Source organism: Elephantulus edwardii, unplaced genomic scaffold, assembly GCF_000299155.1.
Source record: "Elephantulus edwardii isolate Elephantulus edwardi_28Jun2011 unplaced genomic scaffold, EleEdw1.0 scaffold00250, whole genome shotgun sequence".
NCBI classification, from domain to species: Eukaryota; Metazoa; Chordata; class Mammalia; order Macroscelidea; family Macroscelididae; genus Elephantulus; species Elephantulus edwardii.
In genome coordinates, this window is record NW_006400000.1 from 3,543,748 (window position 1) to 3,569,367 (window position 25,620).

General features: G+C 43.9%; 1 protein-coding gene across 1 annotated transcript in view; it reads left to right on the forward strand.

The window, feature by feature from the left end:
- SEL1L3 (sel-1 suppressor of lin-12-like 3 (C. elegans)) overlaps window positions 1-25,620 on the forward strand; it is a 232,357-nt gene that overhangs the window by 26,032 nt on the left and 180,705 nt on the right. The window contains exon 2 of the mRNA XM_006899266.1: window positions 1,121-1,691. Within this exon, the coding sequence (XP_006899328.1) occupies window positions 1,166-1,691 (526 nt within the window). The 5' untranslated portion in view covers window positions 1,121-1,165. The remainder of the gene's footprint in view (window positions 1-1,120; window positions 1,692-25,620) is intronic.

Genomic DNA, 25,620 nt, shown 5'->3' on the forward strand with positions numbered 1-25,620 from the left:
TAAAGCAGTTCGCCTATCTCTAATTAAAAGGAGCTCGGGTGGTATAATTACAAGCTCTGCTGTTAACTGAAGGGTCAGCAGTTCGAATCCACCAGCTGCTCTGTGGGAGGAAGGTGGTCACTCTCCTCCCATAAAGATTAACATCCTTTAAAACCCATTGAATGGCAGTGAGTGTGTTGTTGTTGTTGTTGTTAGGTGCCATCCTGTCGTAGACGACTCATAGTGATCCTACGAACAAAAGACCTGAGTACTGTTCATAGAGTTTCCAGAGGCAAGCCATTTTGGAAGTGGATGCCACTCCTACTTCCAAGCTTGTTTTAATCAGAAAGCTACATGAAACACTGTCAACCATGGATGAACCAATATAGCATTTGGCACATCAGTGTCACAATGTTTAGCATCACAACAACCACGAGTTACCTCTGTATAGCAATGTACAGACCAGTGCTATACCACCTAGAAGAATGTTTGACAGGAAAACAATTTGAACCGGCCTGAGGGCCGCAGAATAAAATCACCCATCTTGGGCTTGGTAGCATAACTTTCTGTCCTCTAGGCCAATGTAGCTCGCTCTATGTTGTCGTCATTGTTGTTAGGTGCCATTGAGCTATAGACAACTCATAGCGACCCTATGAACGAAAGGCCTGAGCACTGTTCATAGAGTTTCTGGAGGCAAGCCATTTTGGAAGTGGATGCCGCTCCTGCTTCCAAGCTTGTTTAAATCAGGAAGCTCCAGTGAACACTGTCCACCCTGAGGGACCATTACCATGTTTGGCACATCAGTGTCCCAGTGTTCAGCATCACAGCAACCACGAGTTACCTCTGTACATCAATGCACAGACCAGTGCTATACTACCTAGAAGAATGTTTGACAAGAAACAATTTAGACTAGAGCATGTTGTTGTTGTTGTTTGGTGCCGTCGAGTCGTAGATGACTCATAGCGACCCTATGAACGAAAGGCCTGAGCACTGTTCGTACATAGAGTTTCCTGAGGCAAGCCATTTCAGAAGTGGATGCCGCTCCTGCTTCCAGGCTTGCATAGCTGATCTTATTTCTAACCATGATTTTTTAAACCTATCTGACTAACTTACTTTCCCCCCTCCTTTTCCCTCATTTCAGAATTTTGTACCGGCTTCAGGCAGGCAGACCTCCCTGACCACGTCCATGATCCCCAAAGCCGAGCAGAGCGTGGCTTACACCGACTTCATTTACTTCACCGTCTTCGAAGGGCATGTTGGCAACATCTCAGAAGTCTCCGTGCAGTATTTGTGCTCCCAGCCCTGTGTGGTCAACCTGGAGGCCGTAGTCTCGTCGGACTTCCGAAGCAGCATTCCCGTGTACAAGAAAAGGTGGAAGAACGAGAAACATCTCCACATCAGCAGGACGCAAATAGTGCGTGTGAAATTCCCGAGCATCATGGTTTACAGGGATGATTATTTCATCCGACACTCCATTTCCGTGTCCGCTGTGATACTGCGCGCCTGGATTACTCACAAATACAGTGGTGGAGATGTGGATGTGAAGTGGGAGGAGAACTTGCTACGCGCTGTGGCGAAGAATTACACTCTGCTCAAGACGGTCCCGCCTTTCCAGCGCCCCTTCAAAGACCATCAAGTGTGCCTGGAGTGGAACACGGATTATATTTGGAACCTACGGGCAAACAAGATTCCCCAGTGTCCTCTGGAAAGCGGTAGGTCATTTGGCCTGGCTGGGAACTCAGTTCTCCTTTCTTCAGATGGCTGGTGTCCTAATAGGGTGGCGGGGGAACAGCCTTAGATTAGCAGCAGGAGAAACAAGGGAGGTGGTGGGAGAGGTGGGGAAAGGGAATGGTTCTTCTCATCAGCCTCTTGTCTGCATGAGGTGGGGCCTGTCGTTTTGGATTTTTGGGGGGAACAAGAAGGGGACAGTTCAAAGGTGCAGAGAGAGGAGAAAGGTTAGGAGGGACTAAGGCCCAAAATGAAAATGTGGAGCCATGAAGGGGGCATAAAGAAAAGAGTTCTGGTAAGTGGTTGTGCTGCCAACCTCAAAGCATGAGGTTCGAATCCACCAGCTACTCTGAGGGGAAAAGATGGGCAGTCTTTCCTTATGAGATTGTTAATCTCTGAAAACTACCTGGTGGTTCAACTATGAGTCATTTCTGTCTTGACAGCACGTAACAATGACAATGATAGGAACTTTAGATGGGTGTTAGTATGGAAAGGAGTATTAAAGTTACTGAAGCAAGGACTCAAAATATTCCTTTTTTGGGGTTCTTTTTTTTAATAATTTTTTTTTTTTTGTATATTGATTTACAATGTTGTGAGGAGAGACCGGTCCTTAGAGAGGGACATCATGCTTGGGAGGGTGGAGGGACAGCGCAGGAGAGGAAGGCCCTCTATGAGGTGGATTGATTCAGTGACTGGGATAATTGGGTTGGGAGTGTCAGAGACAGTGCGATTGGCACAGGACAGAGCGGAATTTAGGGCTGTTGTACATAGGGTCGCTATGAGTCGCAGGCGACTCGACGGCACATAACAACAACAACATATTGATTTACTTACAAAGCTCATGTACATTGTTTTTCATACTGGATCTTTCCCATTTCCTTTTCGCACCCCTCCATCCACCATCAAATTGTGTGACCCTATGAATAATTTCCCCCCCCCCCCCGCAACTGCCCATCCTCACCCCCTTTGTTCCTTCCCTTCCCCTTTTGGAACCTCATACAAGTTCTACAGTAATGGTCTTACACAGTATTTGTCCTCATGGAACTGAGTTAGTTCACTCAGCATAATGCTCTCCAGTCCCTCTCAAGTGAGGTAGTAATTTACAAAATCATTGCTCCTGAGTGCTGCATAGTATTCCATTGTGTGAATATACCATCATTTCTCAATCCAAGAATATTCCTCTTTTCTGTTTTTTCTCAGTTTCCCCTCAGAAGACCAACTCAGTGTTGCTTATACTAAAGTAGAGGGTTCTCTTTCAGAGTTGATGAAAGCCTTTACATGGGCCAAGGGGAGTGTCACAGAGTCACTGACTTCATGGTCTGTCCAGGGTTTGACTCCTGGCTCAGCCTCTTTGTTGACTTTTTGAGCCTCAGTGTCCTCATCTGTAAAATGGGGGTACTAAGCATGTCCCTCGTAGCGATGCTGTGAGTGAAATGAGATGTCTTTGCTTAGCACTCAGTTGGCCCTTGGTCAGAAGCTGTTATTATGACAAGAGTCCAGAGTCAGCCTTCTGTCCCGTCACATGATCGCAGCCTCCCCACGGCCCTGACCAGGGAGCTCCTTCCTTGGCTTTCCCAAAGCAGTGAAGTTGCAGGACTCTGGATTCGCGTTTAGAGGTGGCAGTCTGTGCGACATGGGTGTGAGGATGGAGGAGGGGCTGATAAGGGTGTGCTCTCGGGCACCCACCCATTATCTGTCATTCCACAGCCTCCAACTGCCTGTGTCAGAATCACCCAGGGCTCTTGTGGAAAATGCAAATTCTTCAGGTCCATTCTATGTCAAATGAATTAGAACCTGTGGGAAAAGGGACCCTGTAGTCAGCATTTGAAGAAGTGTTCCATGACTCTGATGCATCCTAAAGCTTGAGAACTTCTGAAAAGCCTTTCATCCCAGAGTTTCAGGCAGGCTGGCTGGTGGGGGGACGCTCTGGGCTGTGACAGCAGATCCTTCCACAGAACGGGTCTGACACCTCCTCTCTTCAGCAGATCTGGGTAGACGGATGCAGTGTTCCAAATTCTTCATCTGGTTACCAACTTCTTGTCACCCTGGGGTATGATTTCTGTTGGAGCATTTTGGGGGAGGAACAAAGACTACGGTTATTTGAGCTTTAAGCGTCTTTCATGTTATTATGAGTGGCTGGTTGTATAGTTGATGCTTGGGCCTGAGAAGCCATGTATGTGACATAGGAGCAGCCCATTGGACATAATTTTAAAACTTGGGTCTTAAAATAAAGAAGTTCTGGTGGTGGTACATCAATATTGTGTTACTAACTTAAAGTTCAGTGGTTCGATTTCACCAGTCACTCTGGGGAGAAAGATGGACAGTCTCCTCCATTGAGATATTTAGGCTTGGAAACCCAGTAGAGGGTCCATGAGACAGAATCAACTCAGTGGCAGTGGACATTGTTGCTGTTACCTGCTGAGTCAAAACTGCCTGTGGCTGACCATCCAACCATCCAACTGGTTTTCAGAGGCTTTAATTATACAGGTGGAGATTGAGCATCTTTCTACCAAGAAGCGGCTGGTAGATTCAAACCACGTGCCTTTGGGATGGCAGCGTAGCTTCTAATCACTAGGTCACCAACGCTCCTTAATGGCAGTGAATAGTAATACACACACACACACACACACACACACACATATGTATGTGTGTGTATATATAAATTTTATTTTAATTTGTGTACACAATTCATAAACATTGTGTTTTATTTATAAAAATTGTGTGTCATACATTCCTTCATTTACATTGTGTTTCACATGATCATTTCCATATATCTTGTCTTATAGAACTAATCACCACTTATCTACTATTGACCCCATCTAATCAGGCCCCATTGAATCTTCCCTAATTCCTTTACTCTTTTCCTCTGCCCACCAAACTTTGCAACCCTGTGATTCTCCCACCTCAGCCCTCCTGCCCACTCTTCTTTCCCCTTTGGACTTATATATACATTGTACTGGTTCTCCTTCTGTTTTTATAATAATGGTCTTATGCAGTATTTGTCCTTATGAGACTGAGTTATTTCATGGAGCGTAACACTTTCCAGCCTCTCCAACATTATATAGTGTTTTTCGAAATTGTTGCTCCTGATTGCTGCATAGTACTCCATCATGCGAATGTACTACCGTTTCTCAATCCTCTCGTTTGTTGGACATTTGAGCTGTTTTCATTTTCTTGCTTTTGTGAATAAAGCTGCTATGAATATCAGTGTACAAATCTCCATTTATGTCTCAGTTCTGTTTTCGCCAGCGTATATTCCTAAAAGTAGAGTAGCTGGGCCTTAGGCGATTTCTATGTTCAGCTTTTTGAGGCAATGTCAAACTGCCTTCCAGAGTGGTTGTATCATTTTACAATCCCACCAATAGTAAATGCGAATTCCAGTCTCACCACATCTTCTCCTTGCCACTGCTACTTGAGTGAGATGGTATCTCATTGTCATTTTGATTTGCATCTTTTTCATTGCTGGTGATTTTGAGCATTTCTTCATGTATCTTTTGACCATCTGAATGTCTTCCTCTGTGAAAATTCTTTCCATGTCTTTTGCCCATTGGGTTGTCAATCTTTTTCTTGTGAAGCCCCCTGTAGAATTCTGTAAACTTTATTATGAGACCTTTGTGTGATACGGCATTGTCAAATGTTTTTTCTCACTTAGTAGGGTTGGTTGGGTCCCCCCCCCACCACCATATTGGACAAAGATTTTTATGGACACAAGGACTTAATCTCAAGAAGGTCCCATTCATCGATATTGTCATTTTCTTGATTATGCATTTCTGGCCGTATTTGCCAGCCTATTAATATCGTAGACAGGGCCTTCTAAGTTTGGTCACATTTGTGTCTTATGATCTTTACGTTGTTGGGCTTTACCCCTATGTTTCTGGTCTACCTTGAATTGATTTTTGGCTATGGTGAGAGACATGGATCCTGTTTCAGCTTTTTGCAGGTGCAATTCTAATATCACCAGCACCATTTGTCGAAGAGGTTCCGTTTCCTCACTTGATAAGCTTTGTTTCCTTGTTGAATACCACTTGACCATAGGTTGATGGATTCATTTATCAGTTTTCAATTCTGTTCCATTGGTCTCTGTGCCTATCATTGTACCAGTCCCAGCTGCTTTGGTTATTACAAATGTGTAGTAGGTTTTGAGATCAACGAGTGCTATGCCTCCCACTTTATTTTTGTTTTACAGAAGTGATTAAAAAAAAAAGAAGTGATTCACTTACTCGGAATAGTAGATGTTATGTTATGTTATGTGCCATCGAGTCGCTTGCGACTCATAGCAACCCTATGTACAACAGCCATAAACTCCACTCTGTCCTGTGCCAATCGCACCGTCTCTGACACTCCCATCCCAATTATCCCAGTCACTGAATCAATCCACTTCATAGAGGGCCTTCCTCTCCTGCGCTGTCCCTCCACCCTCCCAAGCATGATGTCCCTCTCCAAGGACCAGTCTCTCCTCACAACCTGTCCAAAGTATGTTAGATGGAGCCTCAGAATCCTTGCCTCCAAGGAGCCACTCTGTTTAACCCTTTCCAGGACAAATCTGTTTGTTTTCCTAGCAGTCCATGGTATTCTCAGTACTCTTCTCCAGCACCACAGCTCAAAGGCATCAATTCTCCTTCGATCTTCCTTGGTCATTGTCCAACTCTCTGATGCATAACAAGTGATTGGGAAGACCAAAGCCTGTATCAGATGCACCTTAGTCTCCAGAGAGACACCATTGCTCTTCAGTACTTTGGAGAGGTCCCTAACAGCAGACTTTCCCATGGTAATGCGCCTTTTAATTTCCTGGCTGCTGGTGCCAAGACTGTTGACTGTGGAGCCAAGCAAACTAAAGCTGTGTACAATCTCAATCTCTTCACCATCCATGCTGATGCTACCAATTGGTCCAGTGGTGAGAATCTTTGTCTTCTTGACATTGAGCCTTAGTCCATACTGAAGGCTGCAGTCCTTGACCCTCTGCAGCAAGTGCATGATGTCCTCCTCAGTTTCAGGTAGAAGCAGGGTTGTGTCATCCGCATAACGCAGGTTGTTGATAAATCGTCCACCAATCTTGACCCCACATTTCTCCTCATAGAGCCCAGCCTCCCGGATAATCTGTTCTTCATATAGGTTGAAAAGGTATGGAGATAGGATGCATCCCTGGCGTACGCCCTTCCCAATTTTGAACCATGCAGTGTTCCCTTGCTCTGTTCTGACGATTGCCTCCTGGTCCAAGTATATAAGTTTCACATTAGAACGATCAAGTGTTCTGGGATTCCCATTCTTCTCAGAGTCAGCCATAGGAATAGTAGATAGTATCTTAAAATAATTTCAGACTCCTAGAAAGTTGCACAAATAGTCTATAGTCCATTTACCCTTCACCCAGCTTCCCTCAAAGGTGACATCTTCTATAGCAAGTCTACAACATTAAACCTTGGATAGTGATATTAATCTAATGCTATTATAACTAAACTATGAGCTCTGATGGCCTACAGGCAAGAAACTGCACAGTAATCTCTAAGACCCACAGTTCGAATCTACCAGCTACTCCACAGGAGGATAGGCCGTCTCCTCCCGATTAACTACCTCTGAAACCCTGCTAGTGGGTCAGTGATGGGTCAGTTCCTACTCTAAGATACACACCACAATAAAAACAACAACAACAAAAATTAACACAACTACAGACCTTATTAAAACTTACCCATTTTTCCCATGCTCTCATTTGTGTGTGGGAGGGTGTGTGTGTGTGTGTGTAAGTAAGGCCAAATAAATGAAACCAGATACTTTTGATTCTGTTCTGAGTCACAGCGCCACCGTGTGTTTCAGAGGTGTTCTCTTTGGGGTGTTTAGCAGCTGTGATCTTCTGGAAGCAAATTGTTAAGTCCTTCTATCTTGTGCCATGCTTCCTACAGTTAATTCTTACTAATTGTGATCTTGTGCGATAGAGAAGAGCTGCCACATAGAGTTACGGCCTTGCCCGTAATCTTTATGAGGATAGATCGCCAGATCTTTTCTCCCATGAGCCCTGACTCGAACCACTGTCTTTTGGCATAACAGCCCATACTTAACCAGTGTGCACATTGCGGGTCTGTTGGGTGGGTAATTCTGTGTCAGAAATATGTCAAGCAGCATGGCTTAGAGCAAGCTCTGGTGGCTGAGCAGTAAAGAGTTGTGCTACTAGCCCACAGGTGAGTGATTCGAATCCACCAGATGCAGGAGAAAGATGGGCAGTTTCCTCTACGACCTCTGAAAATCCTCTGGAGGGTTAGCTATGGGTCAGTTCCAACTAGACAGTAGTAACAAAACCCATAGCATGCATTCTGCTTTCTCATGATCTATGTGCATTACTCTCCCTGGCGGAATTCCAGGCTGGCCTTTGCTGGGAATGCCTTCGCCCGATGCCTAACTTGATAGGGCGAAGGAAGCATCAGGCACACACAGTCTTTACAATTGCTTTGCCTCCAACTTCAGCTCAAACCAAGCTAAGATCATTTCTGTCAAGTTGATTCTGACTCATTGCGACCCTGGGGAACTGAGTAGAACTTCCTGGTAGAGTTTCTTAGACTGTGATCTGTTTGGAAACAGATTGCCATGTCTTTATCTCACATAGCATCTAGTAGGCTTGAACCGCTGACCTTTGAGGTAGCAGCTGAGTGCTTATCCCCTTGCACCACCAGGGCTCCTTCCTCTGACTTGATGTGGGCTTCATGGGTCCATTTCATGTTTGTCAAATCATACATTTCTTGTTGAAGAGTGACAGAATTGGAAGCTGCAGGCTTTCAAATGAAGTCATTTATGAATTGGCTGAATGCTTCAGGCTCCTGAAAATTGCAAGATGCCTTTTCCTTCTTTTGTTATTTCTTTCCATATTCACAAGGCTCAGGAATAGCACATTGGGGAGTTTTTTCTCCCTACTTTCCTTAGAGCATTACTTTTTGGATAAGAACCAGTATAATAAAACAGTAATGTAGAGGAAAACCTTTTCTAAGAGCTAATGCCACTGAAAATAAGGGGACTCCGTGAACACTCAAAATCAGCCCCGTTCACTTGGCTGTGAATGTTGCCCAAACCAGGGGACCCGTCCCCTCTCTCTAAATACAAGACGGATGAAAGGAACTCCCGCTGCCCTTAATCTGGAACGTGTCCACCACCTTTGTCCTTTGTTCTTGATGACAGCTGTGGCCACGGAGGGGGTCCAGACCTTTGGCTTGTTCCCTAGCAAGAGCGTCTCTTTATCCGTCTGTTGATGAACAAGAGTCAAGACAGAACAAGATTGTATTAGTTGTACACAGAGCAAAAGCTGGAATTAAGGAGATGAATTTACACCCACCGCCATCAAGTTGGTGCTGACTCATATTAACCCTTCCGGACGAAGCTGGATGGCCCCATAGATCTTTGAAGGCTGTAACATCACAGACACAGACTGCCCCATTTTTCTCCCACAGAGTGACAGGTGGGTTCAAACCACCAAAGTTTTGGTTTGCAGCCAGACACTAATGGAAAAATTGTATCTGCTTTGCCCCCAGGGCTTCTGTGAGAAGGATCAGTAGCTGGAAGACAGAGCCTTGATTATAGAAATGTTCCTTGGTAGACTTTTGTAAGGCCAGCTAGCTATTTCATTGGAAATGCTGTTTTCGACAGTGTGAATGGCAACAAAACACTGCATGGTTCAAAACTGAAGGGTGTACACCAGAGATGTGTCCTGTCTCCATAACTTTTCAACCTGTGTGCAGAACAGATTATCTGGAAGGCTGGGCTCTATGAGAAGTGTGGTGTCAGGATTGGTGGAAGATCTGCCAACAATCTGCGTTATGCAGATGACACAGCCCTGCTTGCTGAAACTGAGGAGGACCTGAAATGCTTGCTGCAGAGGGTCAAGGACTGCAGCCTTCAGTATGGATTAAGGCTCAATATGAAGAAAACAAAGATTCTCACCACTGGGTCAATTGGCAGCATCAGATGGATGATGACGAGATTGAGATTGTTCACAGCTTTAGTTTGCTGAGCTTCACAGTCAACACTCTTGGAACTAGCAGCCAGGAAATTAAAAGACATATTGCGATGGGAAATTCTGCTGTTAGGGACCTCTCCAGGGTACTGAAGAGCACTGGTGTCACCCTGGAGACTAAGGTGCGCCTGATACAGGCCATGGTCTTTGAAGTCACTTGTTATGCGTCAGAGAGTTGGACAGTGACTAGGGAGGATAGAAGGAGAATTGATGCCTTTGAGCTGTGGTTCTGGGAAAGAGTTTTGAATGTACCATGGACTGCTAAGAAAACAAACAGGTTCATTCTTGAGAGGGTTAAACCAGGCTGCTCCTTGGAGGCAAGGATTCTGAGGCTTCATCTGACATACTTCGGGCATTTTCCAAGGAGGGATCAGTCCTTGGAGTAGGATGTCATGCTTGGGAGGGTGGAGGGACAGAACAGGAGGGGAAGACTATCTATGAGGTGGATTGATTCAGTGACTGGGGTAATCGGGGTATGTGTGTCAGAGACAGTGAGATTGACACAGGACAAAGCAGGGTTTAGGGCTGCTGTACATAGGGTCGCTATGAGTTGCAAGCGACTCGATGGTACATAACACCAGCAACAACAAGTATAAATTCAAAAGAGGACATAGGACAGCGGATACCACTGCTTTTGTCACATGGCTCTTGACTGAGAGGGAGCAGGGAGTCACACATTATGGCTAACATTTCAAACAATGAGAACCACTGATCATTTTTTTTGTGCTCCTGCAGAACTTGTACATAGACCAAGAGGCAGTCATTCAAACAAGAGCATGTAAGATGGTATTAAAGTCAGAGAAGGTATATATGTATGTTCTTTGACATATTCAATCTGTATGTTGTTGTTGTTGTTGTTGTTATGTGCCATTCAGTCCCTTGCGCCTCATAGTGACCTCATGCACAAGAGCCCTAAATGCTGCTCTATCCTGTGCCAACCTTGCCATCTCAAACACACTCATTCCCACCCCCCAATCACAGAATTGATCCATTGCATCGAGGGTCTTCCTTCCCTGTGCCATTCCTCCACTCTCCCAAACATGATGTCCTTCTCCAAGGACCAGTCCCTCCTTGCAACACGCCCAAAGTATGTCGGACGAAGCTTCAGAATCCTTAACTCCAAAGAACACTCCGGCTTTACTCTCTCCAGGACAAATTTATTTGTTTTCCTGGCAGTCCATGGTATATTCAACACTCTTCTCCAGCACCACAACTCAAAGCATCAGTTCTCTTTCTATCATCTCTATTCACGGTCTAATTCTCCAATGCATAGTATATAATTGCAAAGACTATAGCCTAGATCAGGTGCACCTTAGTCTCCATCCTGACGTCATTGCTCTTCAGTACTCTTGAGAGGTCCCTCACAGCTGACTTTCCCAATGCAATTCGCCTCTTAATTTCCTGGTTGCTGTTACCAAGAATGTTTACTGTGGAGCCAAGTAAACTAAACTGTTAACTATCTCAATCTTTTCACCATCCATACTGATGCTGCCAGTTGGCCCAGTGGTGAGAATCTTTGTTTCCCTGATGTTGATTTTCAATCCATATTGAAAGTTGCAGTCCTTGACCTTCTGCAGCAAGCACTTCAGGTTCTCCTCAATTTCAGCAAGCAGTGTTGTGTCATCTGCATAATGCAGGTTGTTGATGACTCTTCCACCAATCCTGATGCCACATTCTTCCTTGTACAGTCTAGCGTCTCGGATGATCTGTTCTGTATGCAGATTAAAAAGGTATGGAGACAAAATACATAATTCCCAGAAGCTGGGCCATATGAAGAACACATCAGTACTGGAGGAAGACTCATTAACCTCTTGTGACATGCAGATGACAGACACAGTCTTGTTTGCTGAAAGTAAAGAGGATTCGAAGCATTTGCTGACAGAGATCAGAGACTGCAGCCTTCAGTATGGATTACGCCTCAACATACAGAAAACAAGGATCTTCCCAACCAGACCAATTAGCAGCTCATAGTAAGCGGAGAAAAGGTTGACATCGTTAAGAATTTTGTTTTATGTAGGTTCACAGTCAGTGCCCATGGAAGCATCAATCAAGACATACAACAATGTGTGTAACAATGAATGAATTTTAAAAAAAGACATCCAGCAATGTGTGCAGCAGTGAATAAATTTAAAAAGAAAAATACCAACAACTTGTGCAACAGTGAATAAATTTTAAAAAAGTTACCCAACAGTGTGTGCAACAATGAATACACTTCAAAAAAAGAGATATCCAACAATGTGTGCAACAATGAATAATTTTTTAAACACCATATAAAACAAAGTGTGCAACAATGAATAAGTTTACAAAAGATAACCACCACCATATTTCTTTGAGCATATTTGCTGAAAAGACTTTTTTCTTATTTTTAGATTTTAATGAAAGTTTATAAAGAACTTGGATTTCCATTTATTCATTGTTACATTTTCCTCTCTTGTCATGCCAATAATATCTAATCAAATGTACATTATTTACTCCCTCTTTTCTTAGATTCTCCCAAACCCCCATTATCAGTCCTGTTCTATAACAGTGGAATTATACAATATTTGTCTTTTTGTTACTGAGATATTTAACTCAGTATAATGTCCTCAGTGGTCACCCATTTTGTATAATATTTCATGAGTTTTTGTTTTTCAGTGCTGCATAATATTCCATTGTGTGAATATACCACAGCTTCTCTATCCATTCATTTGTTGATGACCTCTTTTTTTCTTAAAAAGCAAAACAAAGCAAAGCAATAAGAAAACTTTGAAACTCTGCACATTAGTTTGTTAAGTGCACAGTTTCACTATATGGAAAAAATACAGTAAATTACTGCTTTGGTTTTGATTGACTTTTTTAATAATTTGCTTTAAAAATTTTGAGTGAAAGTCCACAAATCATATTTTTTAAAGTATTAAAAGCTAAAATATCACTTTGAGGACTGAGGTACACTTGATACTAGCTGTGGTGTTTTCAACTGCCAGCCGTGGGAGAAGGCTGATGGACAGACAGTCTCCTCCCCTATGATTAACTGCCTCTGAAAACCGGCTGGAGGGTCAGCGGTGGGTTGGTTCCCACTTGATGGTACACAACAACAACATCAGTAAGGACTTTGCTGCTAACCCAGTCATGCAGTTTGAATTCACAAGCTACTCTGCAGGAGAAAGATGGGCAGTCTCCTCCTCTGTGATTTACAGCCTCTGAAAACCTGCTGGAGGTAGGTTATGAGTCATTTACGACTTGACAACAAGGAGGTGTCGTATGCATGCCAAAGTGAGACAGTAAGGAAGTTCTAAAAAGAAGTGATTCATTTGAATTATGGTGTTGCCAAAGAATACAGAACATCCTTGGATGCCAGGAACAAACCTGTGTTGCTGCTTTGTTCACAATAGCAAAGAGATGGAAACAACCCAAGTTCCCATCAACAAACAATGGACAGAAAAGCTGTGATACATTCACACAATGGAATACTATGCAGCACTGAAAAACAAGGAGCTCATGAAATATTATACAAAACAGGTGACCCTGGAGGATATTATGCGGAGTGAAATATGTCAGTCATAAAAGGACAAATACTACATAATTCTACTGTTATAAACAGTACTGACATGGGAGTTGGGAGAAACTAAGAAAAGAGGGGATAAATAATATACACTGCATTGAAACAGATGAAGGAAAGAACTGTTGGAAAGGAATATATGATTAGGTATTATTTTCATGACAACAGTCCAGAATAAGAGCTGCATAGCAAAGTGGGCTTGGGTGGCAAAGAAATTTATGCAACAATGGAAGAGGGTTTGTTTTTGTTTTTTTTTTTTCAAAGAGAAAAGCAAACTGGGAGGGGTGGGTAGGGAGGAAAATGTACAACAATGAATGTCAGTGAACAATCTTAAAAAAAAAGAAAGGACTTCATCTCATGCTTTGGACGTATTTTCAGGAAGGACTAGTTCTTGGAGATTTTACCATGCTTCGTAAAATAGAAGTCAATGAAAAAGGGGATGGATTGGCACCCTGGCTGCAAGAATGGGCTAAAGATGTTAGCGGCTGTGAGGGTGGTGCAGGGCCAGACAGTAGCATTTTCTGTTCGTAGCTGTGTTCTATAGTGTTTTCAGTGTCTGTATTTTCAGAAGTACACTACCAAACCAGGTTACTCAGTTTACTAAGAATCAGAACCTACTTGATAACATCTAGCAACAGTAGCAGAGAGCTCTGGGGCCTCGTGCTAAGGAGCTGTGCTATGAACCTGGAGGCACACGGTTTGAATTCTTTGCTGGAGAGAGGTGGGCAGTCTTCCTCGTGTGCAGTTTACTGCCTCTGGAAACCTGCTGGACGGTGAGCTGTGGGTTGGCTCCCACTCGATGATCCTCAACAACAAAACAGAGCTGGGATAACTTTCCTCTGTTAGCATTTTCTAAGACTTGACCTTTTAAAAAATGAATTAAACTGAAAAACAACTTCAAATAAATCCTCAAAATCTTCATTTTTGTAGAAACTCTAACACTTCATTTCTTCCTTAAAGAGAGAGTCTCTGTTCAGTGATTGTCATAAATGACAGAAGCAACACATTGCAAAATGCCTTTTTGCTACTGGTATTCTTTAATTTTATGTTTCTAGCTCATGAGTTATGCCAAAACTATCTTCAGTTTAAACGTGTCAAACTAAAATCTCTGGGAATTGAACTTAAAAGTTCAGTGCATTCATTTATCACTAGTTTCCCTTCATTAACATTAGAACGTGTTTATCCATCATCTTCGAGTTGCACCAGTCACTAAATCCATTTTTAGCAAACTAAGAATGAAAAGTTTTCGTAATGACTCTTGCAAACTGAACATTAAACCAGGAAGACTGAAGATGTATTGATGCCTTTGACTGTGACATTGGTGAGGAGTATCGAATCTCCCATGGGTGGCCAAAAGAATAAATTTTTCTTGGAGGAAGTGCAACCGAGGTGCTCCTTAGAGGCGAGGATAGTGGAATTGTCTCATCCTTTGGGCCTGGTATCAGGAGGGGCTAGCCCTTGGAAAAGGACATCATGCTGGAAAAGTTTGAGTGTTAGCTAAAGAGAGAAGAATTGTCAATGTAATAGACACAGTGACGGCCACAGTGGGCTTGAGTGTGGCGGGGATTGTGAGGATGGTACAGGACAGGCCGAGCTTTTGATTTGTTGTTTGTAGCATTGCTGTGAGCTGTATTTGACTTGACGGCACCTAACTTTGCCAAAAGCACAATGTATAGAGCTGGCTGATGAAGAATGCAGTAGCCAGCCCTGTCTATAACTTTAGTTGCTAACTTTACACCTTAGAAACATATTCTGGCTACAAAATAGTGTTTGTTGTTGTTATGTGCCATTTAATCGCCTGTGACTCATAGTGAACCTCTGTCCAACTCTGAAGCCTGCCCTGTCCTGAGCCAGTCTCACTGACTCCAGCACACCTACCCCCATTGCCCTAGTCACTGTATTAATCCATCTCCTCCAGAGTCCCCTGCTGTCTCTCCACACTTCCAAGCATGATACCAAGGACCAGTCCCTCCTAGCCATGTGCCCACAGTATATAAGACGGAGCTTCAAAATCCTAGCCTCCAAGGAGAAACTTGGTTTCACCTTTTCCAAGACAGACCTATTTGTTTTCTTGGCAGTCCATGGTATGTTTTAAGATGCTTCTCCAGCACCACAACTCAAAGGCATCAACCTTAGTCATTGGAAGAGATCTGTATTTATTCTCATTCAAAAAAAAAAAAAGGTGACCTGACAGAGTGGAAATTATGGAACAATATCACATGCAAATCAAATCCAAAAATGACTGGAACAGTACATTGACAGAGCACTACCAGAAATACAAGCCAGGTTTAGAAGAGGTCATGGCACATTATCTCCAATGTCAGATAGATCTTGGCAGAAATCAGAGAGTATCTGAGGAAGGGCTGTCTGTATTTCCTTGACTACGCAAAGACATTTGACTGTGTGAATCACTACAAATTGTGGCTAAAGGAGTATGGGAATCCCAGAACATTTAATTGTGCTTATGCGAAACCTATACTTGTATCAGAATGCAGTCCTCCGAACAGAGCAGGGAAACACTGCATGGTTCGAAATCAGGAAAGGAGTGTGCCAGGGATGCGTCTTGTCTCTATACCTTTTCAATCTGTATGCAGAACAGATCATTTGGGAGGCTGAGCTTTATGAGGAGGAATGTGGAGGAAGACTCATCGACATGCATTATGCAGATGACACAACCCTGCTTGCTGAATCTAGGAGGACCTGAAGCACTTGCTGCAGAAGGTCAAGGACTATAGATGGAGTGAAGCTCAACATCGAGAAGACAAAACTTCTCGCCACTTAGCCAATTGGCAGCACCATGATAGATAGAGAAGAGATTTAGGTTGTTAACAGTCACAGCTTGTTTGGCTCTACAGTCAATACTCTTAACACCAGAAGTCAGAAATACAAAAGATTAATTGCACTGGGAAAATCTGCTGTCAAGGATCTCTCCAGAATGCTGAGAAGCAACAATGTCAGTCTAGAGACTAAGGTGCACCTGATCCAGGCCATGGTCTTTGCAATTACTTGCTATGCATCAGGGAGCTGGGAAATACTAAAGATGACAGAAGAAAAATTGATTCTTTACCATCCAGAAAATTTTCACGCCCATTTTCAAGTGGTCCACTGTGCTGTTGACAGTCATTTTGGCCCTCTTATGATCCAGAAATTTACTTCAAAAAAGAAAGAAAATACTCTTTAAAGCAGGACCTGTCTTTCTTTTTTACTTACAGAGTCTTCATATATGATAGTTTCAGGTTCTAAATAATTTAACTGTTTTACCATTATTAATATTTTTTTTACTATCAGAAAAATATTGGGATATTGGGGGAAGGTGTGTCGAAGTCAGTGAGACTGGCTCAGGACGGGACATGCTTCAGAGCTGTTGCACATAGAGTTACGTAAGTTGCAGGCAACTCGATGGCACATAACATCAGAAGAAATGGATATAGAATTTGAAAAAAAATTCTGTTATATTTATATTACTATTAGGGAGCTCTGGTGATCTAGTGGATAAGGAGTTACATTGCCAGTCCAAAGCTGGGTGGCTTGAATCCAGCAGTTGCTCTGGGGGAGAAAGACCAGCAGTCTCCTCCCCTGCTCTTTACTGCCTTTGTACACTCGCTGGAGCATCAGCTATGAGTTGGTTCCAACTGATGGTAGACAGCTGCAGCCTTTCTAATTTTAGCTCTACTGTGTCAGTCAGTACAACAGTTTTGCATCCCTTAAGCTCAGGGCTTCAATGGAAGAAGTCTCTTGTGATTCATTACCTTCTGAAAAGGAAGTTAATTTTGTTTTTTTATTTTTATTTTTTTTTGGAAGTTAATTTTGGAATTGTCTTGAGGAATTCACAAATCCTTTCCTTTTTATCTTCTGTGAGCTTCTGTGGTTTTTTTTTTGCAGGTTGTTGCCATTTCACGTTACCTGGCTGTAATATGATGTCACTTTTAAAATCTAGTGCTCACAAAGCAAATAAATTTGAATCATTAAAAAAGAAAGAACATTTAAAAACAGTTTCTAAAATATCCTGTTGAAAAATTTCTATTGGAAGTTGGATGTTAACAAAAAACAATAAATATTTGAAAATTATTGTTTCTCTTGGTAAGCGCTATCAAATTGGCTCCAGTTTACAGCGACCTTTATGAATAAGAGAAGGAAAGTCTGCACCATTCTCAGAATCTCTGCTGAGCTCACACCCATTGCTTCAGCCACTGCGTCTGTCTTTCTCATTGGGAGCCTGGCTGCCTTTCACTGACACTCCATCTTTGTAAGCATGATGTCCCTTCCCGAGGACTGGCGCCTCCTGGTAGTATACCTACCTCCTGGGAACCCTGCCACTCACCCTCTTTGTCTCTAAGGAATATCTTGGCTGTATTTCATCCAAGAAAGATGTGTGTTCTCTTGACAGTCCATGGGATATTCAGTATTTTTCACCAACCCCACAATTCAAAGGAATCACGTCTTCTTTGGTTTTCCTTGTTCGTTGTCCAACTTTCAGATGCTGATGAAACAATTGAAGATATCATTACTTGGGTCAGATACACCTTAGTCTTTAAACTAACGTTCTTGCTCTTTAACACTTTAAAGGAGTCTTGAGAGCAGAGTTACCCAACGTGATATGCCTTTTGATTTCTTGACTGCTCTTTCCATGAGTATTGTTTGTGGGTTGAAATCAAATGAAATCCTTGACAACTTCAATCTTGACTCCATCTCTCATGATGGTGCCTCATGGTTCAGTTGTGAGGGTTTTGTTTTCCTTGATGGTGAGAAGTAATCTATCTTGAAGACCAACATAGTCTTTGATCTTCACTGTGTGCTTCAAACCCTGTTCACTTTCACAAAGCAATCTGAAAATTACTAAGTAAAAAAAAATATGTTTGGAACATCTAAGTTTCTTCCTCCTGTCTTTGATAGTCAAGATAAATACTACCTTTAAGGCAGCTGGAAATAATTTCGTTTGTGTGTTGTATGATATTATGAGATAATGTGTTCAGATATCCTGTTTTCTAGCTCACCTCCTTGGCAGGGCAGGGCAAAGCCAGTGGCCTGATAATGGTGATTGTACAGTGGATTTTTTTCTGTCTTTCAATTGTTAACCTTCTCAGGCTCAAAGCCAGCAACCTTTCAAAACCCATGAGGCAAGGCTGAACCAGATGCCTGCTGGTCTACCTGCTGCTGCTGCTGCTGTGTTCTGGGTATGGGGACAAGAGATGACTAGCTGGCCACTGGCTGAGCACTTCCTGATGCCCTTCCCCGGGGAGGAGGGAGAAGACTGCTGTCTCTTGACCCACAAGCCACATGTGTTCTTAACACACATGAACTCATCCAGAGGAAGAAATCAGGGATCCATGCTGACATCTCAACCCCAGGCCTTGGGTCCATCTTGACTTCTGTTTCCCTAAGTCCTACCTGAAGCCGTCAGCTGCTCCTGTTCTCTCCACCTTCAGGCTGTGTGTAGCACATCCCCACTCACTTCCCACCCTGTCTCGCAACCAGTCTGATCTGAGTCATCATCTGCCTTGTTTGGAGCCTTGAAAAATGGCTTTCCCAAAACAACTATGAGATATCCTCTCACCCCCGTCAGAATAGCAAAATTTAGCAGAACAGCAAGTAACAGAATGCTGGCGAGGTTGTGAAGAAACTGCAATCTTTATTCACTGTTGGTGGGAGTGTAACATGGTGCAATGATTGTGGAAGGCGGTGTGGCGCTTTCTCAAAAAGTTGCAAATAGAGATACCATTTGACCCAGAAATTCCACTACTATGACTATACCATAAAGAGACCATAACCAACATCCAAGCAGATATATGCACACCCATGTTTATTGGTACTTTGCTCACGATAGAGTTGGAAACAACTCAAGTGCCCATCAACAAACGAATGGATAGAGAAGCTGTGGTATATTCACAAAATGGAATACTATGATGCATTGAAAAACAAGGAACTCATGCACTGTTATTCAAAGTGGGTGACCCTGGAGGACATTATGCTGAGTGAAGTATCTCAGTCACAAAAGGACAAATACTGCATGGTGCCACTGTTGTAAAACAGGACTGACCTCAGGATTCGGGGGAGACTGAGAAAGAGGAGTTCAATATTGGAATGCAATATTCCAATAAATTATATAAATATAATATAAAAGAGGAATGCAATATTGCATTGAAACAGATGAGGGAGAAAACTGTTTAAAAGGAAAAATGACTTTCCAGCTTCCTCTTTACCCCTGCCTTCATGACCCACACAGCAGTCGGTATAAACCAGCTTATATCAGCCCCTAATTAAATCCCTAGTTTTTCCTATCAAAGTTAGGTCCAGTTTTACCAGGGCCTTGGGATCTGCCCTGCTCCCTTGCCAGCCTCATCTCCTTCTCTCTCTCTCTCGCATTGCCCCCACATTGGAACTGATCCATAGCTGACTCTGTTGGATTTCCGAGTTTGTAAATCACACAGGAAGAGATTTCCCATCTTTCTCTTGTGGAACCACTGGTGGATTCGAACTTTCAGAGAGAGGGGCCATGTTTGGGTTATCTAAGGCATAACTCCTCCTGGACTGGGCCACCAGAGTTCCGTCCTCTCCTGTTAGCTTATCTTTTGCCGGATCTGTGCCACCTAGCCCCGGTACCACCTCCCTGCTCTCTCCTCCCTAGGTTGTGCCATGGCGTGTTCCTTGGCCTCCTTCCTCGTCACCAACTCGATGCTGCCTCATGGTGACGGCATGCATCTTGGAGCAGCACTGTGCTTCGAGAGGTTTTCAGAGGCTGATGACTCCCCTGAGATGTGTTCGGCTTAATCACACACAAATTGAGTAATTACACCTATCATGTGCCAACTGCTGAGTCTGGGAAAGGAGTGCTGGTGGTGCCATGATGGAAGCACTAGCTACGTAGCTATGGTTTGAAGCCACCAGTCTTTCTACAGAGAAAAGTATGGCAGCCACCCACCCCTACCCCCAGCAGCCAGTGCGAACCATATCACATCACAGCTGTTGTCACGTGCTGTTAAGTTGGCTACAACGCAGAATGATCCTATGGAGAGATTTGAACCTAGTCCTCACCTGTGGCATCATCGTGACCTCCACCGTGCACAGGCGCACTGTTAACATCACTTTGTCACTTCGTTTTATCGAGGATCATCATCTCTTGCTCTAACCCTCAGCTTGCTGTCTGTTTCCAAGGACTGGCCCCTCCCGACAGCATTACCCAAAGTATGTGAGCTGCACTTTCATCATCTTTGCCTCTAAGCAGCATCCTGTAACACTTCCTCTAAGACCTGTTTGGTTTTTTGCTAATCTATGGGCTATCCGATCCTCTTCTCCAACACTACGGTTCAAAGGCCATGATTCTTCTGTCATCCTTGTTCACTGTCCAACTTTCGGATGCATAGGAAGCACACAGCAGGCAGTAGAAGGCAGATTACTTGAGCCCCTGCTTCACATTCTCATTTTCTCTCCTTGCAGTTCAGATCAGCCCTCACTCCTTTCCAGGGTGTCTTAAACATTCCATAAAGGTGTATAGCCATGGTAACCCGATAGCCGTTCTTCTCTGTCCTGTAGGGTCACTGTGCCTGAGAATCCACTTGACAGCCATGGATTGGCTGCCTGGTACTCTCTATGGAGGCTTAAAGGTGAAGACACGGTCCATCTCTTTAAGGAGGTGATGTGAGTGATAAATGCAGCTACCAGTAGTAGCGGCCACTTTCTGTTTCTGAGCACCCACTCTGGACCAGACCCTGTACCGTCATGGTTACAGGAAATCAGAGAGGTAGAGTAACTTGCCTAACGTCACGCGGCTGTTAACGATGGAGCTGGATGAGAACCCTGGTAGTTTGGGAACCAAACTCCACTCTTTTTTTAAAAAATTTTAAATTAATTTTAATAAACATTTACAGAAACGTTGGATTTTCATTCATTCATTTTTGCATTTTTCTCCCTGCCCATCCCTCCCCTCGAGTTCGCTCTTCTCTTTGAAAAGTAAAATTCCTTCATTGGTATACAATTCTCCCCCTTCCTCCGAGTACACTCCACTATGCAACCTTCATTCTGGACTCTTGTGATAACCGTAATACCCTATCATATATCACTTTTAAACTGTTCTCTCCCTCATCTGTTTCAATGCAGAAGAGTATTGAAAATACCATGGACTGCTAGGAAAACAAACAGATTTGTCCTGGAGAGGGTTAAACCGGGTGGCTCCTTGGAGGCAAGGATTCTGAGGCTCCATCTAACATACTTTGGACATGTAGTGAGGAGAGACCGGTCCTTAGAGAGGGACATCATGCTTGGGAGGGTGGAGGGACGACGCAGGAGAGGAAGGCCCTCTATGAGGTGGATTGATTCAGTGACTGGGATAATTGGGATGGGAGTGTCAGAGACAGTGCAATTGGCACAGGACAGAGCGGAGTTTAGGGCTGTTGTACATAGGGTTGCTATGAGTCGCAGGCGACTCGACGGCACATAACAACAACAACAACATACATAATTTATCCAATTTTTCTCAGTCTCACCCCAACCCTGATGTTAGTCCCATTCTACAACAGTGGTACTATGCAGTGTTTGCCCTTTTGTGACTGAGATATTTCACTCAGCATAATGTCCTCCAGGGTCACCCATTTTGAATAATATTGCATGAGTTCCTTGTTTTTCAATGCAGCGTAGTATTCCATTGTGTGAATATACCACAGCTTCTCTATCCATTCGTTTGTTGATGGGCAAGTCATCCACTCCTTGCTCCATGCTTTGCCTGGCTTCTCTGAGGATATGACATCTGAGTGGAGAGTTTTTAATCAGAAATAGAAGAGAGGATATTAGGTTTTTATTTTTTTTTTAAAAAGGAAGAAAACCTCTAACTCATTGCTGAATAGGTTCCTGCTCATAGCTGACCCTCCGCCAGGTTTTCAAGGCTATGAATCGGAACGGCAGAAAACTGCCCATCCTTCTCCCTCAGAGCTGCTGATGGATTCGAACCTCTGCAGACACACAGCCTTTGGCCTAGCAGCCCAGTTCACTGTGGCTTGCGCTACCAGGACTCCCTGTTTAGGTAGAAGGCAGCGGCATTTGTTGTTGTTGGGGACCATCACAGTTGACTTCGACACCCAGCAACCCCACGAACAAGAGCTTGAAACTTCGCCCTGACCTGCGCGTCGCCATCGCCACGGTCCCTGCGGTGTTTTGATAACCGTGTCAATCCATCTCATTGAGGGCCTCTCACCAGCACTCTGTTTTTCCAAACATGATGGGGCTTCTCTGAGGACCAGCTCCTCCTGGTCGCGTGCCCAGAGCCTGTGACCATCCAAGACTGTGTCCCCATCCTTGCATTTAAGGGAGCACCTTCACTGCGTGCCTCCTGGGACAGGCATGACCATCCTTCCTGATATCTGTCAATATGAACACCCCTCCCACCTCCCCTTTGAGGTCAGAGACTCTAGGGTATCACGGCCACGTCCCTTTTGAGTCTCTCGTTTCTCTTTTCTCCCCCCAAGTTGATTATCAGGTCCAGTGGATTGCAAGTGTGATTTCTTGTCACCAAATTCCATTACAACAAAACGATTGAAGGTTAAGTCACATGTGGGAGCCAGGCTTTGTGAAAATATCAGTTCATGAGCCGGATTATCCCAGTCAGTGGCATGTCACGATGAGACTTTGGTAATTATGAGCACTATATATAGATGGCACTTTTTGGGGGGGGGGGCGAAGAAAGAAGAGCAGACTTGGTTTTCTCCTTGTCAGTAAATCTTGGGGGCTGTGAATTCTTCAGCAATACTACTAATTAATGCCGAACGGGACATTGCCCCGCACAGGTTTCAAAACACTGCTCTCAGGCTTGTTGCCTCATTTAATCCTCACAGTTGTCTCCTGGGAGAAGGGCGTTATTCTCATCCTCTCTATACAGAGAGGGAAACAGAGGCCCAGGGGGCTGGTTTATCAGGAGACCACATCTCTAGAGGCTTTCAGTTCTGCTATGTCACCTCCCTATGCTAATACAGTCCTATCCCAGGTTCTAAATTAGAAGGTAAGATTCTATTTTTTTTTTAAGGTTGAATTTTTACTCAACCTGCATAAAATCGGTATGAATCGTCTCTCTCTCCCTCGCGCATTGGATTTTGTCCCTTTGGCAGCCGGTCAGGCTGAGTGGAGCCGAGCAGAGGCTCAGGGCAGAGAGGCCTCGGCAGATCCTGGTTGCTTCCTCCTACCTCCCTGGAAATGCTCAGGCATCTTTTTTCTCTTCTTTGTTAACTGAAAAAGTAAAACCTATGTCTGGTAGAAATCCAACTTCTGTGAAGGAGTTTAGGGAGATGAGGAAGGTTTCTCCCACCGCAGTCCGCTAGCTCTGGGCCCAGAGAAAACCTCAGTCACACGTTTCTTGCGTCTCCTTCCAGAAAGGCCAGCATCACTGAGCATGTAGTCAGTGTCGTGAATGGCTCTTGAGGAGCCCCCAGCCCCGTGTGTCAGGGGCTGGAAGCGCCACGTAGGATTTTCAGGGCTGTCACTTACTTCTTTTTCTAATTGACTTTCTGTTGTGATTTGAGTGAGAGAGCAAATTGGGTTTTCAGTCAATAGTTCATTCTCTTTATGATTCGTGACATTAATTATAATCCCCACATTGTCACAAGCTCTTCCTGCTTTTCCGCTTCCCCCCCATTTCCACGCATGCTTCCTTCTGTCCCTTCCTGCCTTCTCAGCTTTCTCTCTGAGATGGTATTGTCCTTTCAGTCGTGCACTGTTGTTCTCAGGGCAGACTACCCCTCGCTGGTGTTACCGATCATTTTATGGGCCTGCCTCTTATTGGAATGTGAGTTGAGTCACAAGGGTAATTTCTGTTCCAGCCTGGAAGAGTGAGTAAAGGTCATGATTTTGCAGGTGAGGGTGTATCTACAAGTCTCTGTCAGATCTGTAAGCCTGGCCTCTTTTTTTTTGTTTTTTTAAATGAGTGTAAGTTTTGTTTCACATTTCCCCCCCTCTTTCTGTCAGGAACCTTCCTCATGTGATCCCTTGCAGACTGGTCTGCAGTAGCCACCAGGTGCCACTTAATTCTTCTGGTCTCAGGATTGTTGTGAAGACTGAAGTTCACATGGTTCCTGTTGCATGCCATCAAATTGGAACTGACTCACGTCTGACTCCAGTGGATTTTCAGAGGCAGTAAAATTGTGTGGGAGAAGATTGCCCATCTTTATCACGTGGAGCAGTTGGTGGATTTGAACCACGTGCCTTTGGATTGGCAGCACAACTCCTTATTGCTAGGTCACCAGAGTTCCCCTAGTCTTATTTTCTTCACTCTTCTTTGCGCCAGAGGAGGAGAGATGAATAGTTTTACCTTGGATGATCTCTCTCAAGCTTTTAAAGCCCTAGCTGTCACTCATCCAGGTGAGATGTAGAACATTATCTTTGTAGACTGTGTTAGTTGACCTTGATGTCTCTGGAGACTATGGCCCTGAACTCCTAGGTCCACGTCTCATCCCCTCAGACTGCTTGCTTATGTTTTCATAATCTTCTCCCCTATTTACTCTGCTATGTGCATGGGTCTATTTACAGCACATACAGAGATACGTTTGTAGAAATACTGTCAACCAACCTGTGTGGTGTGGGTACAGTCTCATGAATACTTGTCCATCTTGCTTTAAAAACTGTGAACCACAGGCAAACTCTGGTAGCCTAGTGGCAAGAAGCTGCACTGCAATCCCAGAGGTGCATGGTTCAAATCCACCAGAAGCTCTGCTGGAGAAGGAGAGACAGTCTCCTCCTGTACCAGTCAGATCTCATTTGATGGTACACACACACAAAAATAATAATAAAAAAAAACAACTGTGAACCGTGGGAAGCAGATTTCAAGGCCTATCTTCTGAGTCACCTCTGGTTGTATTTTTGTGCTTTTCAGCTACTTATTGTTGCTGTTAGGTGCAATCAAGCCATAATAACCCTGTGAACAACAGGTCTGAACCTTGTCCTATCCTGTGCCATCTTCACAATCTCTGACACACTGAAGCCCATTGCTTCAGTCACTGTGTCAAGAGTCTTCTACCCTTTTTCTGACCCTTCACCTTTCCAAGCATGATGTCGCTCTCCTAGCAACGTGCCTGAGGTATGTGAGCTGAAGTTTTCTCTTCTTTGCCTCCAAGTAGCTCTTGGGCTGCACCTTCTCCAAGACATATCTTGTTTTGTTGGCAGTCCACGGAATATTCAGCACTCTTCTCTGACACCACTGGACCGATAAGCAGCATCATGATGGATGGAGAGGAGATTGAAACTGTCAAAGCTTCATCTTGCTTGGATCCACAATTAACACCCTTGGTATCAGCAGTCAGGAGATAAAGAGATGCATTGCACAGGAAAGTCTGCAGTTAAGGACCTTTCCAAATAATTGAGGAGTATTGATACCAGTTTGAAGATTAAGGTGTGTCTGATTCAGGCCGCA